Here is a 17,240-nt window from a genome sequence, read left to right on the forward strand (position 1 = left end):
TTCTGCCTTTCTTTCTTTGTTTTCTTTGTTGGTTTTGGGAATCCTAGAGAGGTAAAAGTGAGTAAACACATTAAAAGACAATGTTGTCTACTATACATGGGAAAAGATAAGGAGATAATGAGACTGATATGTAGGGGACACAAAAATTTATCAGCTAAAAGGGACTTCAATCTAAAAGGAAAATAAAAAAGAAACAACACAGCTCCTTTTTAAATGCACCACAGCATTTGAGTATTAAGAGAGGCAGATACTTACTAAAATGAAACAAAATTTTAAAAGCTATTATAACAACAAAGCAAATCTAACAGCCTAGGGATATATCTACTGAATTAAGCCTAAAAGATTTAAAGTAGACTTTTAGCACCAGAAGGCAGAACACAGATGCATTTTCATAGATGAATATGGGAATATTCTATAGGTAGAAGGACACCTTGATGAGTACTCCATTGTCTTTGATCCATTTGTAACTATTATTAAACCAGTATTCTTTTGCAGGCCCGCAGTAACAGAAACTAGTTACACCTTTGTGATCAATACACAAGCTAATCTACATGTTATTACTTCAAGTTATTTAGCGTCCACTTTATTTCTTGAGTCCCTTAAAACTGTGCAAATAGGAGTAGTACTCCAGCACTCATCTGCAAGTGCTGCAGTTAGGAAGAGCAGAACAGGAAAGACAAAAGAACAGGTTACACCCTTAATCTTTTCTTTTACTCTTGCAGTCATTTCTAAGCAATTTATTGGCCCCTATTCCCGTATCACTTCTGAGCTCTAACGTGTACATGGACAGGAGAGTTAACTCTTATGAAGAGGTGCTGGGTTCAAAACCTTGAAGACTAACCCAATCACCAGTCAATTTTCATTTCCACAGTAGCATAACATAGCTTCCTGATTATATTAAGTACTAGATGACACTGCACATGAGATCTGATTTTTCTTCTGTTCCTTACAGATCTCTTAAGCAAAATAAAATAGCCCAAATATTTTAGAAGTTATTTTACCTATCAAAGGAATGGAACTGTACAGGCTGCTCAGCAGCTCCATCGCCAAGAACTCCAAGGAAGGTTGGTGGCAGAAGAGCAGCATCCAATGCAGTCCCATCGGCTGGTGTGCTTACCAAGCTTCTCAAGATATCCTTTACATTGACATTTTTTGCAGCTGGCGCAGAAGCTGTAGGCTTATTATCCTCAGTTCCAGTCTCATTTCTGCCTTCCTGAGACTTATTTACTTCTAATGAGAGCGTGCATAGTACTTCACTGATTGCATCTGGACCTGCGCTGACATTCAGAGGTCCTGCTTCAGCAGCACTACTGGAACTGTTTGTTTGTCCTGAAGCTGGTTCCTCCCCAAGACCAGAATCCCTTCTTTGTACAGATGCTGTACTTTCTGAATCTTCAGTGCAGGCTGAAGTACTGAGAGCAGCAGATGGGTTTTCCACATCTGTTCATGCCAAAAGGAGAAAACACATTTTAAGTTCATTGTTAGTAGAACTGCATTCAACACATTGCTCATAAAGAAGTAACACCAATATGTCACAAGTGAAATAACACATCTGTTATTTCTTGTCTACTGTTTCCTCTTGTCTACTTAGAGACTTAGTATTATTTCTAACTATTTAATAGGAAACTTAAAACTGAAGAATTTCCTTCTAATTTCTAAGAAGCCTGAGAAGTTATAATGCTGAAAACTGAGAGAAGGGAATAGAAGATACTGACTCAAAAGTCAAATAATGAAAACAAATTTATTGACCTAAAGAATAGGAGAAAGAAGTCTCACAGTGGAAACAAAAAGCTGCCAGTCTATGCTTATACATATTTTACGTAACGCACAATAGTAATGTTTCTGCAACCAACATTCATGCATACTTCACTACTTCAGTGAGATTAACTATCTCCACACAGCAAAATCAACCTATAGATTATGTTCCTTTCACATCAAACATAGACACAAATACTGAGGCAAATTGAGTACTATAATGTTACTTATTTAACTGGTTATAATACACATATTTCTATACAGTTTCACATGGACTTCTACAGAATTTTAAGATGCATATGCCACATTATTTCATTTGGCCAAATATTTAGCAGTTCACCTGTAGCAGGAGTTTCATTATTTTCATTCCCTGATTCCTTGAATGACTGGCTATGATTTGGTCGCCTTTCATTCTGGGGTTCCAGTATATCTCTGTATTTTGAAACCATGAGCACAGAAATAAAATATACAACAGCCAAAGCCAAAAACTGAGCCTGTTTACTATCCTCCTGTAAAAAAAAGAAAAGGACACACACAGATTTTTCCATTACAATTTCAGCAGCATGTTTATTTTTCTGTAAAGTATGCCCAGCACTACCATAAACAGACTGAGAGTAAGCTGATACGTCAACAATGGAAGAACAATATTCTCTAGTCACAGTTTGTCTCACCCATAAAGCTGGGAAATACAGCAATTGTATACATGTGGCACTAATCCTTTCATTTTTCATTTATAGATGTGACAACTTTGACTAAGGTTGTGTGTTTTGACTACATGCTTGGAATTAGTGCAGGGACTAGGTCCCCTTTATTTATTTACAGGTGTTTCCTCTATTACAGTTCCTCAAATGTGCCAAGATATTAACAGCATTTGCTGTGAAGTACAACCATGCAGGTGGACTCAACAAAACTCTAAGAGCATTTACAAACTGTTACATATTAATGAAGGAAGTGGAACAAATTCCAGAACCAGCATTAAGTTTTATTTCATCATCAGATTGTCCAGATGGACAAATTGTACAATGCACAATTTAAACAAGAATTGGCAAATATGCATTTGCATTTCATCTGTAACTTTAAGAGATTTTAAGAAAATCTTCAAAATAAATATTAATGTGAACTATGCCCGGTACCTCCCCAGAACCCTCAGTCACCTCTAGTGAAATAAAAATCCACATGCCAGACCTGACTACACATTATGATTTAGCCTAAGCCTGACCCTTTCCGTGGTCAATAAGAGAAAAGCTTTGTACACGTTGGATCACAGAAGAATGGAATAGTTGGATCCTCACTGACCAACCAGTGTTCAGGGGTTTTATCCCCCATTTAGGTAAGGGCTCAGGTAGCATTCAATTTTTCCCTCTGAGTAGTTCAAGCAACTAAGTTAAAATATAAAGCTCTTTTTACCATGATTGTAGAGCCTATTGAAGGCCTACAATCTGTGAAGAGTTCTTTAATAAGCTATACTGGAAGAAGTTCATAAGAAGTTCTCAATTAATGAGATAACACAGGAGGATACTATCTGCTATGCTGAAAAAACAACCTATATAGCCTTATGCTTGATGCAAATCCATAACTTTCATAAAACAAGACAGATACAGGAAGCTAGTAAGAGGTTAGCATCGGGCAAGCACAGTGCAAAACTGTTAGAAGTCCCCTATGATGGTAAGGATTATAAAGAATTTTTTTGCTAGATGAATTTTTGCAAGACAGTTTTCAACTGTACTTAATAAAGTTGTGATGCAGTGAATTTTAACTACCCCTTCCTTATTTTTTCTGCTATGTTTGTAGAACTTCTTGAAATAAAGTTCAGATACTACTGAGAGTAATACTGCTGGTGGTTAAGTGGAACCTACCTAAGTTTCTCCTACACAGGTCCAAATTACACCAATCACAATTCTATGTGCTGAACACAATGCAAGAAACTGCATACAAATCAAATATAAAATATTTCGACGCAAGCACAAGCAGCTCAGAAAAAAAAATATTCCAAAATACATCTTTTAAAGTCTACTTCTTCTCTAGAGCTCAACACAGTAGCCAAAAAGCAGAGTTCTTCCATCACTTTATATTTATTTGTGAAACAGAAAACCCAGTGCATTAGACATGTAAAACGCACAGAGGTTGTGTGTGTATATTGGGTGTTTTTAAAGAATAAATGATACATAAAATCTGCTTGATTTTGAAGATTGCACCATTAGGATTATTTTAGTTGCCATCAGTATGGAAAATGCAGTTCCTCTTAATCTTTTGCACACTATATACTGAAGTAGGGGTCGAAAGAAGCTTGGTTCAATCAATAATTAAAGATAAAAATGAAAAATTCTTCACTATTCTGGATAGAACAAAAGTCGGTATGCAAATCATTACACTTGCTAAATAGTCCAATTACTGTAAAATAAGTTCTGGTGTCCAAGCCTGCGGCCACCAATGACTCATAGCCATTATAGCTGCTGTATCTGCTTACAGCAGGGGGATTTTTTTTAAGCAATCAATCTCAATTTCCTCAATATCAGCTATAAAGTTGCTGACATAGGACAAAGATATTTTTAGTCAATTCAAGAATAAAAAAAACATATGCATATTTACAGCACATGCACACAAATTGGTTCCTCTGAGGGGGAGTAAAGGAATTAGATGACCTCCAATTTCTAATTAGCTAGAAAGATACTCATTTCTCAAAAACTGTACATAAACATCTCTATGATACATAGTATACATAAACAGTTTGCCTATGTACAGCATGTGAAAGTATATATTTGTACTAAAATCAACATAGTTAATATAAATACGAAGAATTCCAGAGAATCAGGAACACACCAAAGTGCCTGATCAGCAGGCAGCAATTTTCACCTCTCCCTCTTTCCAATCACAAACACTGCAACAGCTGCAGAGTATTATGAGTTCCTAATTACTGTGAGCAGTATTCAGTTGTTGTAAATTAAATTTAGCCAAACTAGGTAACATGCAGCAAGTGTTCAGCCAACAGATATATGCAGAAAATTAGCTACAAAGAAAACAACATTATTTGTAACTTACTATGTCTCTGAACACTACTGCTCGAAGCCGATTAATATCCATATCCTGCAGAAGTCTGTCATGGTCTCGTATTGGAGAAATTCCCCCAGTCACAATGTCCACTGGACTCTATTAAAAAACCCAAAGCAATTGTTTCAGATTTTTAAAAGCACTCTACCAAGAATCATTAAGTGCGTACAGATGCCCACATCATATTGTCATAACTAGAGCACAAAGATCAGCTATGCATTTCACCTTTAAAGGAAAAGAAAAGTCTGGCAAATTCTTGTGACAGATTTATTTCACTGTGGAAGGTTAAATATGTGAGTGTTAAATTCACATCTTGGAAAATCTACTTCAGGATTTCCAGTGTTCACAACCTTCAGCTATACAAACGAATCAGTGGTACAGGTATAAATTTAAAATCTTATCCCTCTGTACAGAATAATAATTACTGACTTCTGTCTTCCTGAATGTGGTCTTATACTTGCCTTTGCTGAAGAATTTGCTGTTCCTACCAAGCCCTGCACTGGTTTTTGGTTCTTCACAATGTCTCCAATAGGCTTCATCTGTGCATGCTGCTGACACTCCAAGCAATTTCTTACTGCTACTGCACATACTTGAAGGGAAAAGAAATGTTAAGAATCACTCCGGGAAATAGTATATGTCTATATCCTTAACAGAGAAGTATAATACATTTCTGTTTATCACTTAAAATAAAAAACTTTGAGCACATCAATAAAATTATATTTTGCTTCCATAAATTTTAAATAGTCACAAAAGATTGCTTAAAATTCTTTAATAATTTATATCTAATAATTAATACTAAACTATTAGAACATGTATGCTGTATCTAATGGATACTTCAAAGTGAGTAAGTTAGCATCCCTCACTGAAATTTTACCATGCACACAACCATGGGGTGGGAAGGGTGAAGACAGCTCAATTTCACAGACTATCAAGGAAGACAAGTGATACAGTAGTGAAATAACTAACAATGTTTGCTTCACAATGCTCTGTTACTCTTGGACTAAATGTTGAGAAGTTACACGATTTACTTTTTTAGCTTCACAATTGTACCTGTTTCATCTTCTAATATTATTTATTTTCAAAGGAAAAAAGAACTACCCCACCTCTATACCTGTTTGCATCCCATAAATCTTGTTCTACCTGCACAAAGTTTTAATTGCCTAGAAAGGGAGAGGAAGGCTAGTTACTGTTGAGGCTCTGAGCTGCTCTGGCACTCATGCAAATTAAAAACTTCATTACAAAAAGTCTTACAGCATGCAACTAGCATGAATACTCTCCTCCTGTACTAACTAACTGAACCCAGTTATGATGTTGTACATTCTCGTTTGTGGAACAATCATTACTTTCTTAGGTAATGACCACTTCCTTTCAATACAATTTGACTGGAAGTATTATACTGTAATACTGGATACAACTACTGCCCAATTTGAACACTACTCTTTAGAACTTTACATCTCTAGTTTTTACCACACCTTCATCTACAGGCCTCAAGATTTAAACTCCTTTTCTACATATTATAAAGGTTCATGATTTTGTATATGGTACAAGATTTCTTTTTCTTGAAGCTGTTATATTCTCAGCCTTGACTACTTGGGGAACTTTGGCAGAAAAAATATCTTCATGGATAAAATGAAACATGCATCCACAACAGCCAGGCTACCAAACTTAGTAATTTCTTTATTTAAGCTTTTTAAAGAGGAAAAGAACCCCATGTATGTACGTTGCAGAATCCAGTAAAACAGTTAAAGATCTCAGTGCTTCTTTGACTAAATTTAATCCTGATTTAACCAAAGGGGGCAGGGGGGGGGAGCTAACAATTGCTAACTATTTTGCAACAGCAAGCTCCTATGGTCGTTAAGTGGTTTTATTTGCTTACCCAGACGAAGACATTGGCGCAGAATTCCTCCAGATGACATATTTTTCTCAGACTCAATTTCAGTGAAACCAAGAGAGCTTGCAAAAATTAGCACATCCACAAGGTTGATTAATCTCTGGAGAAACGTTAAAGACGCTTCTACAGAAAGTCCCTGAGTTGGCTCAATATTCTCCAATTCATGCTAGGCAGAGAAAAATGGAAAGTGACATTTACTTCTTCACAAAACTGATATTCCAACAACTTAAATGAAGAAAAATGTATGCTGGAAGTCCATTTTCAGTCACATGCAAAAGCAGTAATTAGTTGTATTCTAGGAACAATCATTAGTATTGGGACTTAATCCCATTCCAGACCACTGTGGGAGAATGAAGCCAGGCAATTTTTTTTATGTCTTCAGGCAAAGAGGGCAGGCACTCTATTTATCTTAGGGAAACCATGGAGGAAAAGGGAAGAAAGAGATGCTGTGGAAATATCCCACACTGTTTCCCAAAAACACAGATATAATAGTTAATACACTGCACAAAGAAAGGCATCCTCCTACAAGAGATAAATTTTCAAATAAAATAAAAAGAAATTTCTTACAGTAGCAGATGTGGCAGCAGAAAGCAATGGCAATATACCACCACAAGCCATGATCATGTTGTCCATCACTTGGGAGATGAGGTGAATTGTGTTGTGCACAAATACGACATTGTCACTGCTATTCACAAAGTCCATCACAGTTTTTGTAGAATGGCTGTCCAAAATAAACATTCAGAATTCAGCTTTATTTTTGTAGTATTTTAGCATCTTTTGGCTTTAATAAAACTACAACCAGACAGTTTAGCAGTGAGGCAGCAAATAACACATGACTGCAAGGGTCAAGTGATGCGTCTTAATCAAAAACTAAAACCACCTTTCCTTTCTGTTCTTAAACCTCTCCAGATCATAGCTTGCTAAAACCACCAAGATGTGTGTTAATCAGCATTTCGATAAAGATACATTTAGGCTGAACTATGATTACTTGCTATAGTCACTGTATCAGGCAATACAGTAGTTTCCTGTAAGTGTGAACTACGTTTGAATTTAAATCTTTGGAAAAAATAAAGCAAATACTAAGGGCCTCTTGGAGAAATTAAAAATCAACAAACGACAAAAACTTAAATCCTCTTAAACATGGAAATTATATTTAAAATGGAAGATAAGTTAAAAATACATTTTAGCTATATCTGATGATGTCCTGAGAGGTTAATTTAATCACATCCTAGATATTAAAATCAGACAAAAATTCACCTCAATTTAAATTTTTTTAATCACTTAAATACTCTGCTTCTTCATTCCTACATTCCTTTTTATCAGACTAGTACAGCTATACGGTTCAATTTAAATTTGATATTTACTACGACATAATAATAGCCACCACCAGTTATTAAATCTTAGCATTACAATGCAGAATTACCACTGTTTTCAAAGTTTCTTGTTGAACCATCTGTGTTGATGATTACATTCCAGATCATATAAAAGCAGCAACACAGTGTGTGCAAAAGAATAAGTAATAAATGCTGTTTGGAATAGATTTTTTTTTAATCCATATTTAGATAACAATAAAAAAATGAAGGTCCTTACGTATATTAGGAACATGAAAATCTTGTTCCAATAAAAATCAACAGCAAGACTGCCATTGATTTAAATGTAGGCAGGATTTCAGTCAAAATATGTCTGTAAAGAGTCTTTAAAAAAAACCTGAAAATATTTGGGTATAGGTCACAAAAGTCTACTAAATAAAGAGTAAAATACCAGATGTGCAAAATTCAAAGAGTAACTCCGAGGCAGTTTCAACAAAATCTCAAGTTAATTATAATTGAAATTCCAGCCTAGATCATTCAGTATAAAGCACAGAAATTTACCTTCTCCACATCTGTATATCTGTTTCTATGGAAAAGAGTAAGTCTGTGAGCAAGCGCTGATGCATCAGGGACCACTTAAATTCAGGAATACGGAACACAGTTGACCTGGAGTCTCTTCTCTGCCCATCTGACATAGCAGCTAGCTCTTGTCCTGACGAATCTTGATGTCTTGAGGTCTGAATACACAGTTTGCCAACACAAAGAGAAAAATAGACACCACACCACACTCTGGTTATTAGTTTCCATAGCATACACCAAAATGCATTTAATGAGCTTGAGATTTTGGATATTCAGTAAAGTGAGACTGTGTGTATGGTTACAAATAAAGCTAAAACTATTACACAAATGCTATTTACTGGATATACCAAACCTACAGACTAGTCTACAGCTGCACTACCACACCTGTCAGTCTAGGCATACACAAGCACAAACCCAACCTTACCACAGGAGGAATATATGTTGCTGTAGACAGTGGATTTCCTCCTTTAAGGAAGAATGGTGCAGAATGAAGAGCATCCATTAGCAGGTATCCCTGCAGAAGGGAAGTACTCAGATACATGACTCTTCAACCATAAAAAGCTGAGTTAGAAACTAAAGACAAGAGAGGTGGAGCATTGCAGCATGCAACAGAAGCCCAGTTTTAAATTACGCTGGCACAGAAAAGGTAGGCTGATGAGATGGAGTGACAATACTTCCAATTTTATGGTACCCAAAATATCTATATATTGTGTACTTGCAGAGTAGCTAGTGTAAAAAACATTTCATTTTTTTTTCTGCAAAAACAATGTTTCCTCCTCAAAAACTGTAAGAGGTGGGATTATAAGAGACCATTTTGAAAAGAGTAACGGCTGAGTAAAGAAGCAGAAGAAGTTCTAGATAAAATCCTCTCAGAATGTTTCTTTCAATTCTTCAAACTTAAGAACAGAAATACCAACACAGATGAAGTGTCCATCTAGCCAAATACTCAGTCTCCATCACCATCCATAAGTGGATGCACGAAGAATAAAATCTTAGATACTTCTCAATACACAAATTAGTAAGAATTCTGGCTATTTTAATCAACGGTTAAAAATATTCTTTAGACAACTCACAAAATCCATACACACGAAATTCCGCAAAATAGGTGGGGTGTAGTTTGAGGTGGGTTTTGTTTTGTTTTTTTCCGAAAACAACTTCCTTTAATTTAAAGCTAGATGGAAGAAGGGCACGTAAATTTACCTCAGGCATGGATCTTGGGGGATGAGGTGCTTCTAGACATGTGTTAGCTTTCAGTTCCAGTCTTTCTGTATCTGATGCAACACTAGAAACATCCAGCTTAGCGATTCTTTTGTCAGAGGCTCCAGCAGGCTCTGGCACATGTGCATTTGCATTTTCTTCAGCAGTTTTGGTTTCACTAAAAAGAATCTTTTCTTCCCCCAGCTTCTTTTTCCCTTGTGGTGCTGGCTGAGTCATTACTTCTTGAACTGCAGAACTCACTGTTTCCGGTGAAGAAGTCAGTTCTTGTTTTGTCCCATCCACAACTTCTGTATCTTCAGATTTTACAAGCACAGATTCAGGCTGCTTCTCTATTTCTATTTCCTGCTTTGTCACTTCACTTTCATTAGAGTTACATTCCTTGTTCATTTCTGCAAACTCTTCTGAAGGTAAAGGCATACTACTTTCCTCTTTCAAATCAACAAAGTCATCCTCGTCTTCCACCTCTACTGCTGATTTTTCCTGTCTTTCTGGACTTTCAGGAGTTTCTCCTTCCAAAGTAGTTTCCATTGATAAAGGAGCACCAGTGACAGCTACTGTTTCTTCCACAAGCTTGTCAGCTTTGCTCAGAGAATCTTCAATTGCTTCAGCTATTCCAGTACTAATTTCTGAAACATTGGGTCTTACTGCTTCTGGTTCCAGAGAAAATCCCACACAAGGCACTGCTTTAAAATCCTGTGTAGTCTCCCTGTCTTCCCCCTCCAACTCTTCTCTGTGATTAGACACCGAATGAGTTTGTTGTTCACCATTTGATGAGGTATTTGTCTCTTTTTTTCCAGTACTGCAATCCATGTCATCATCAATAATGCAGGAAGGAGCAGTAGCACCTTCTTTTAACTCCAAACACTGTTGCTTTCCCTTAGTTTCAGCTTCTTTGCTTGCTCCAGAGATAGTTCTAATTGGAGTTGAAGAATGTACTCCATCCCCTTCACCTGCTTTCCCTTGGTATTCCCTGTACATTTGAGAAAGACTCTCTTTGTGCATTTCAAAAGTTACCTAAAAGAACAGAGTTGAAAGTACATTAAAAATGACATATTAATGACTATTTTATCTAATAAAACAAAAGTTTAGCTGGAACTAGATGATCTTAAGGTCCTTTCCAACCTTAACCATTCTATGATTCTATGACTTACAGTTAACACTTGCGTAATTTCCTATGCTGAATGCAGTCATCTGAATTAGAATTACCTGTGCTACCTGTATTCAGGTAATTGTATGTGATGCAGATAAAAATGCAACAGCATAACAACCAGAAAATTACTAAATTTGAAATAGCTCACAATCTCAATTTTTCTGTGACAAGTAGCAAGGCACTTACTATAGTTGAGTTTTCACATCACTTTAGCACCTTGAGTATGCTCAACAATCCATAAAGATAAATAAACTTTTGAGAAGCTTACATTACAAAAATACAACCCCAAGAAGTCAAAGCAGTTTAACAAAGCCAAAATTCTAAGGATCTCCAAATGATACCTAAATTCTCCAGAGAACTTTTGCTCTGGTGGATGCTATTCACCCAGTCTAAAAGGCACATGAGAACTACACAACCTGATTAAAGTGAGAAGACCTTCTGATACATAAGCTGGAAAAAAAATAATTGTTCTTAGGTATATTAAAAATACCCAGACAGAAAAATTCCTTATATACATACTGATAAAACTCATTTGCCCAAATAAATAGCTGCATGTTCAAAGAAAATCTCACTAGACTAACTAATGTTTTTATTACACTATCATTCAATTTAGTTTATCTATACCTTTCTCCTTAGGATTTAGATTTATCTTTTATAATGTAAGTGTTTATTTATTGTAAGCTTAGTTCTCAAAATTTTCCTAAAATATAAAAAATGACCCCCTCAGCTGCAGTTTAACTATTTTCTTTGTCAGAAACATTTTCCACAAACAAAGAGCAATACATTTTACTCAATATGAATGCACATATTATTACTCTTTTACATACTAAACTCATTCATTTGGATCTCACCTAAAAATTCCATTTACATGGTATTCAAAGGGATGATTAGTCAGTAGGAGTATTTTCTCTTAAGAGAACATGTGCAAGTCAAAAACTAACTTGGCAAGTACTAGAAAGTCTTCTTGTGTTATGTACAAACAAAAAAAGTGTAAATGATTATAAATGACTGAAAGGTCATCCATCTGTCACAATGAATTTATAAAATATTTGATTATAGGGTATTGCAAAAAGGAGGGGAGTGGGAGGAGGGGGGTAGTATGTGTATGTGGACAATATATTATTTTAGAAATACTTCCTTCTTGAACTGTTCCAGTCAGGATGTCAAAAGCAACCTAAACTGGATCATGTTAATAAGCTCCTCCACTTTGCATTCGTTTCCAAAAAAGCTACTACTTTTGGTCAAATCATTACTTTTCCGAAGAAGAAAGCATAACAACTTGAGCTTATCTTCAGCTACCTTTCTCGCTTCTCTCTCTGTTGCTTCCTACATTGCCAAAAGTATTAAAATTTTTATTCCAACAAGTACTAAAGAGATATTCAACAAATAAAAATATTTCAGCAAAAACTTACCATATGTACTTCTCAGAAAGCACATGCTGACCCAAAGTATGTATAACCATTGCCTATGCAATGTATAGCTATAACAAATCTATGCTAATACAGCTACCTTTATTTATTTCTGTCTTCAGTATCAGACTTGTTACTGCAACATTCATTTTGAAAAACACATGGGAAAAGTGACTTCTTAAAAGTATTTGTAGGCTTTAGCTACACTACATCACCACATAATTACTTTTAGCACTATTAAGCTACCTCCAAGTATGACGCTTGGATTCTACTCTGGTCATGCACTCCTTCCAAAGCTGTTGAATGTTTCTCAGGTCTAGCCTCAAAATCTATTTCACTAGTTCCCTTGAACCAAGGCAAAGCAAGATAAAGACGAAGATGAGAATGGCAGAATGGCACCTTTTTTCTTTTTCTTTCTTTCATTTTTGTGGAATGAGGCAAATGAGGGAGACATGTATGTCAAATTCTATTACTGCTGTGGCCATCTCTTCCGAGTACAAATGGGGCTAGGTACAATGACGCTAAGATGATCACAAGAGAGTAGCTAGAGGGACCTGTTACAAAACATAATTTTCTTCCATGCTCAAACTTGAGTGCAGTGTAGAGTAGTACATGACTCACAGACGTGTTCAATAACAGCAACAACTCAATCTTAATGGAACAAATCATAGAGATGTTTTGCAGGGCTGGCAATTACTAAAACCACCTTGCAAAAAGAGCAAATTCACAGTGTTGAAAGAGTTTCATCAAGCAACACTTGATGCTTACACTGGTCCTTACAGAATACAACAAGCTTTAACAGCAATATAAAGTTCTAAGTTCTGGCAGCCCTATCTATGCAAGCGCTTTGATAAATTACCAACCTGGTCAAAATAAATTGCAAGCATCAAGAAATGTAACTTTAAATGCATTCTAAAAGCATATTATCAGTTCTGTTACAGCTGCTTTCCCCTAGCACTTCAAGGAATCACGGAGGTTAAGGTCAGAAAGTGACATCAGATCATCTAGCCTAGCCCTTGACTTTAACACACCTTCCTCAAAACAAGAATTGGATGACAGCATCTAGAAAGTTGTCCAGCCTTGATTTTAGAAATCAAGAGATGAAATCTCCTCTGCATCATTTGTTCCAAATTTAATCTACTGCCTTAAAAAAAAAAGTATCCTTCTTCATTTTGAAAGTCTGGCTTTCATTTCTAATCAGTAATTATATCTGTAATTCTGAGCTATTAAAAATACCTCAATGAGGAAGAAATACCATGTTGTCAAGTTATAGGGGAACATCACTCACAAAGCCCCACCAAAATCCACTTTAAAAGGATGGCAATTTCTTCTTCCACCATAAACATCAGGAAGAATTCATGCCACAATGTATTAAATGCTGTCCTTTAAATAATATTCAAATTAAAACAGCAATGCACAAATACTATTTCTCAAATATCCATTTTGAGTCTGGGTTTTCTTATTTATATGAAAAAGGGAACAAACTTAAGAAATACTGTCTTGTAAAATCCAAGTTTTCAGCAAGCCTGTATAAACAGTTCTGCTCACTATATTAATTTGTAATTTGGTTTGACAGGAAACCAAGAAATAGTGGTATTACAATGCAGGTACTGGACAATTCTTTCCCCACAATTCTGTTGCATCACATGGCATTTCTGAAGCAGACAACATCACAAAGCCAAACAATACACCCTACAAAGAAAACACCCAAGGTTAACAAAATAAGTATCAACAAAATCACAGAATGAAGTAGAACTTATGATTACTAAATAGAAGTAGTAAGAGATTATATATAAAGGTATTAAAGATTATATGTTAGGATCTGCAAGAATGCAACAATTCACTAGACAACTGTTAGCTTGAAGAACAGTAAATGCGTTTAAGTCATTTTTTATTTTCCTTAAGGCATTTGCAACTGTAAAGCTGATAATGCAAAATTAATTACTAGAAATTGTTCTAAATTAGTGAGCTAAAAGGCCAACCATTAATCTTCACCACCATTTGATGGTTAATCCATAGCTGTTTGCAATGCTTGGAATGCATCTCTACGCACTACTAGTTAAAGACACTTGTGAGCTAATAACTGCAACATTTGCCTCTGCCATTAATTTTAACTTAATTTGACATCCAACATTTACTAATTGCCAAGGAAAAAATTAGCATACAGCAATGAAAAAGGTTAAGATGATTGACATTTGCATTAAAGAACACAGGGAAAATATTTTAACTATACATTGAGACTTTGTCCTTTTTTTCATTATCAGGTGGGCAATTTTGCAGAGCAGAGACAAGAAAGAAATGTCTGCCAGACAGGTCAGACAATTATATAGTACTGCTGTTTCCTTATAGAGTCTGCTCAATGCAAACTAGCTCCTGTGCTGCTGATACCATCAATAAAGTGTTCGTAATTCCAGAAAGAGTTTCAATTTTTTAAATCTTAACAAGGACTAAATCTTAACAAAACTTTATAAGAGTTTTCCTACTTCTCCTCTAGCAACACTTAACTATTCAAAAGTGGAAACTAATTGCCAATCAAAACCAGGTCTATTTAGATGGGAGGCACCAATTGCTGAAGATGTCAAACCTAATTTTCAATTTGGTGAACTGAAAGATACGAAGGTACTGTGTGCACCATACACTGACTTAAAGTCTGTAACCCTCTGACCTGAGGAATCCCTGGGCTATTTCTGAGCTGTTCACAGATAAAAGCTAAGAAAAGCAAATTCACACATATTATGCTGGACACTACATGAGAAGTTTCAAGGAATCTAAGTTTCCACCAAAATAGCATTCAGTGATACGCAAGGCAGGGAGGGAACCCCTGTACTAAGACATTTTCATGTTCCTGCATCCTGCATTTTCACCTAAGGAGCAATACTTTTGCCTTTTTTCTCCTCAGCTTGGCAAAAAGATATGCATGCAAATGATTTCTAGACTAAGAAAGCAACTAGTAGTCAATATATTTTGTAAAAGTCTTTGCTTTTCTGAGAGATAATTTTACATATGTCGGCAGCGTTATTTTCAATTCAAGTGAAGGAATGGGTTACTGTTACATCACCATACAATAATAAATTGAAACAGCACACCAAATGTATTTGCTTATTTTGTAACGCAACTATTGCTTTTAATTTGTTTAAACTGCAAGACACGAGTACAGTATCCTGCCAGGGTATATATTTTCTCTCTTATCTCAATCCTTGCCACCATTCCTGCAGTTCAGTTGACTGTCCAATTCTGTCTTGTGCACATTTGATATTTAGTTATTAACAAAAAATACCTTCTAACTCAATTCAGTGTTCACCATTCTACATCATCGTTAACACCCAGCTACGCATCTTGTGCACTTCTCTTTGGCCATCCTTTTCCAATGTCTCCATGTGTTGTCAGCAGCCCTGTAGCAAAGACTCCACATCTATCATTTCAACTCGTGGTCCAGAGGCTCCATTTGGTCCCCGCAGCCACAATATGAACACAGGCAGCAGCAAGTACAGAGGTGGTTTGCCTCAAACTCTGTAGCAACAGCAAACGAGGCCACTAACAGTTCTTGAGACTGCAGACACAGATCCCATCTGCCAATGATTTTTATACCAAGTCATACAGATGAGAATCCATTCTCCTTTTCAGGTCATTTTTGCTTAAGAAGGATCTCATAACTGTTTGCCTTTTATGCATCAGTTCTTTCCATTGCAAATGGTTCCCCATTTCTTGAGACCTCTGAAAATTCTCAACCAGTAATAAATTGCTATTACATTCTTCATTCCAGGCTTCTGTGCTGCTTTCTCTACCTAGCTGATCCTGCTTCATAAATTCCCAGTTTACTTTGTTCACTGTATTCCTACCTTCTATTTCACATTTTTCTTTCAGTTTGAATTAGTCAAATTTTAGCTGAGATGGAGGAGCTCCCCATGAACCATACATGCTGCATGTATAAGAACCCATCAGTGGTACAGATCTCTCCTCCTGACTATTGTGCCTGCTGAATAATGAAAATACTCTTTTCCTCAGAGGCATTGATTAGGAAAAGCCTTCCCACACACATACTACAAAACAAGCTGATGCAAGGAAACACTTAGCGAACTTGAAGGCTTGCATCCTGGATACCACACACCCTAGATGGTGCACAGCTCTAAAGAAGGCTGCACATTCTAGTCTCCAAATTCCTTCTGCTTTCTGTAAATCAAGTGACCCCGACAATCATTTCATAGAATGGTTTGGGTTTGAAGAGACCTTAAAGATCATCTAGTTCCAGCCCCCCTGCTGCTCAAAGCCCCATGCAACCTAGCCTTGAACACTTAACATTTCCATCTAGAATAAGTTCTTTTTTATAAATATTTCTACCATAAGAATGAACCCCATATTTAAGCATTTCAAGTGTGCTACTTAGTTTGCATCTCCCCCAGCTTTGATGCATTAATATATTGGCCTTGTACAACTGAAAACCAAAAACCTGCAGTAGCACAATGACGCTCTTAGCTAGCTACCTCTGCTTCCCCTCAGGACTGAAGAGCTTCTGAAGCCTTCAAAATGCACTAAAGCTAAAAAATGCCTGCACATAACACTGTGGAAGACCTTACCTATCTTCTTCAAGATAGGGAGAAAAAATGGACACAAAACTGTCCTCAATAACTCATGAATGCCAGTGGGATTTGGACTCAACAGATCCTGATGGGCTGTTACTTTCTACAACTACTGAGCCATGGTCTCCTCTCTGCAAATTAGTTTTTAAATTGCCATCATATATTAACTCCTGCAGCACCTACTCTTTGCTGGTTTTGCCAGTTTTCCCTCATCTGACAGTGATGAAAATAAGGCAAACATAGCACATGTACACCCTATACACACCTTCCCCCCCCCCCCCCCGCGACATAAAATATGTGGCA

The 17,240-nt window shown here is 36.3% G+C and overlaps 1 protein-coding gene across 1 annotated transcript in view; it reads right to left on the reverse strand.

The window, feature by feature from the left end:
- LRBA (LPS-responsive vesicle trafficking, beach and anchor containing) overlaps positions 1 to 17,240 on the reverse strand; it is a gene marked incomplete at its 3' end in the record, with an annotated part of 135,119 nt that overhangs the window by 48,788 nt on the left and 69,091 nt on the right. Inside the window, exons 22-29 of the mRNA XM_010022008.1 lie at positions 9,784 to 10,815; positions 8,566 to 8,741; positions 7,262 to 7,415; positions 6,680 to 6,860; positions 5,265 to 5,392; positions 4,795 to 4,902; positions 2,096 to 2,264; positions 1,002 to 1,440 (exon numbers count right to left, since the gene is read on the reverse strand). Of these exons, the coding sequence (XP_010020310.1) occupies positions 1,002 to 1,440; positions 2,096 to 2,264; positions 4,795 to 4,902; positions 5,265 to 5,392; positions 6,680 to 6,860; positions 7,262 to 7,415; positions 8,566 to 8,741; positions 9,784 to 10,815 (2,387 nt within the window). The remainder of the gene's footprint in view (positions 1 to 1,001; positions 1,441 to 2,095; positions 2,265 to 4,794; positions 4,903 to 5,264; positions 5,393 to 6,679; positions 6,861 to 7,261; positions 7,416 to 8,565; positions 8,742 to 9,783; positions 10,816 to 17,240) is intronic.

Source organism: Nestor notabilis, unplaced genomic scaffold (genome assembly GCF_000696875.1).
Source record: "Nestor notabilis isolate BGI_N333 unplaced genomic scaffold, ASM69687v1 scaffold21239, whole genome shotgun sequence".
In the NCBI taxonomy this organism is placed as follows: Eukaryota; Metazoa; Chordata; class Aves; order Psittaciformes; family Psittacidae; genus Nestor; species Nestor notabilis.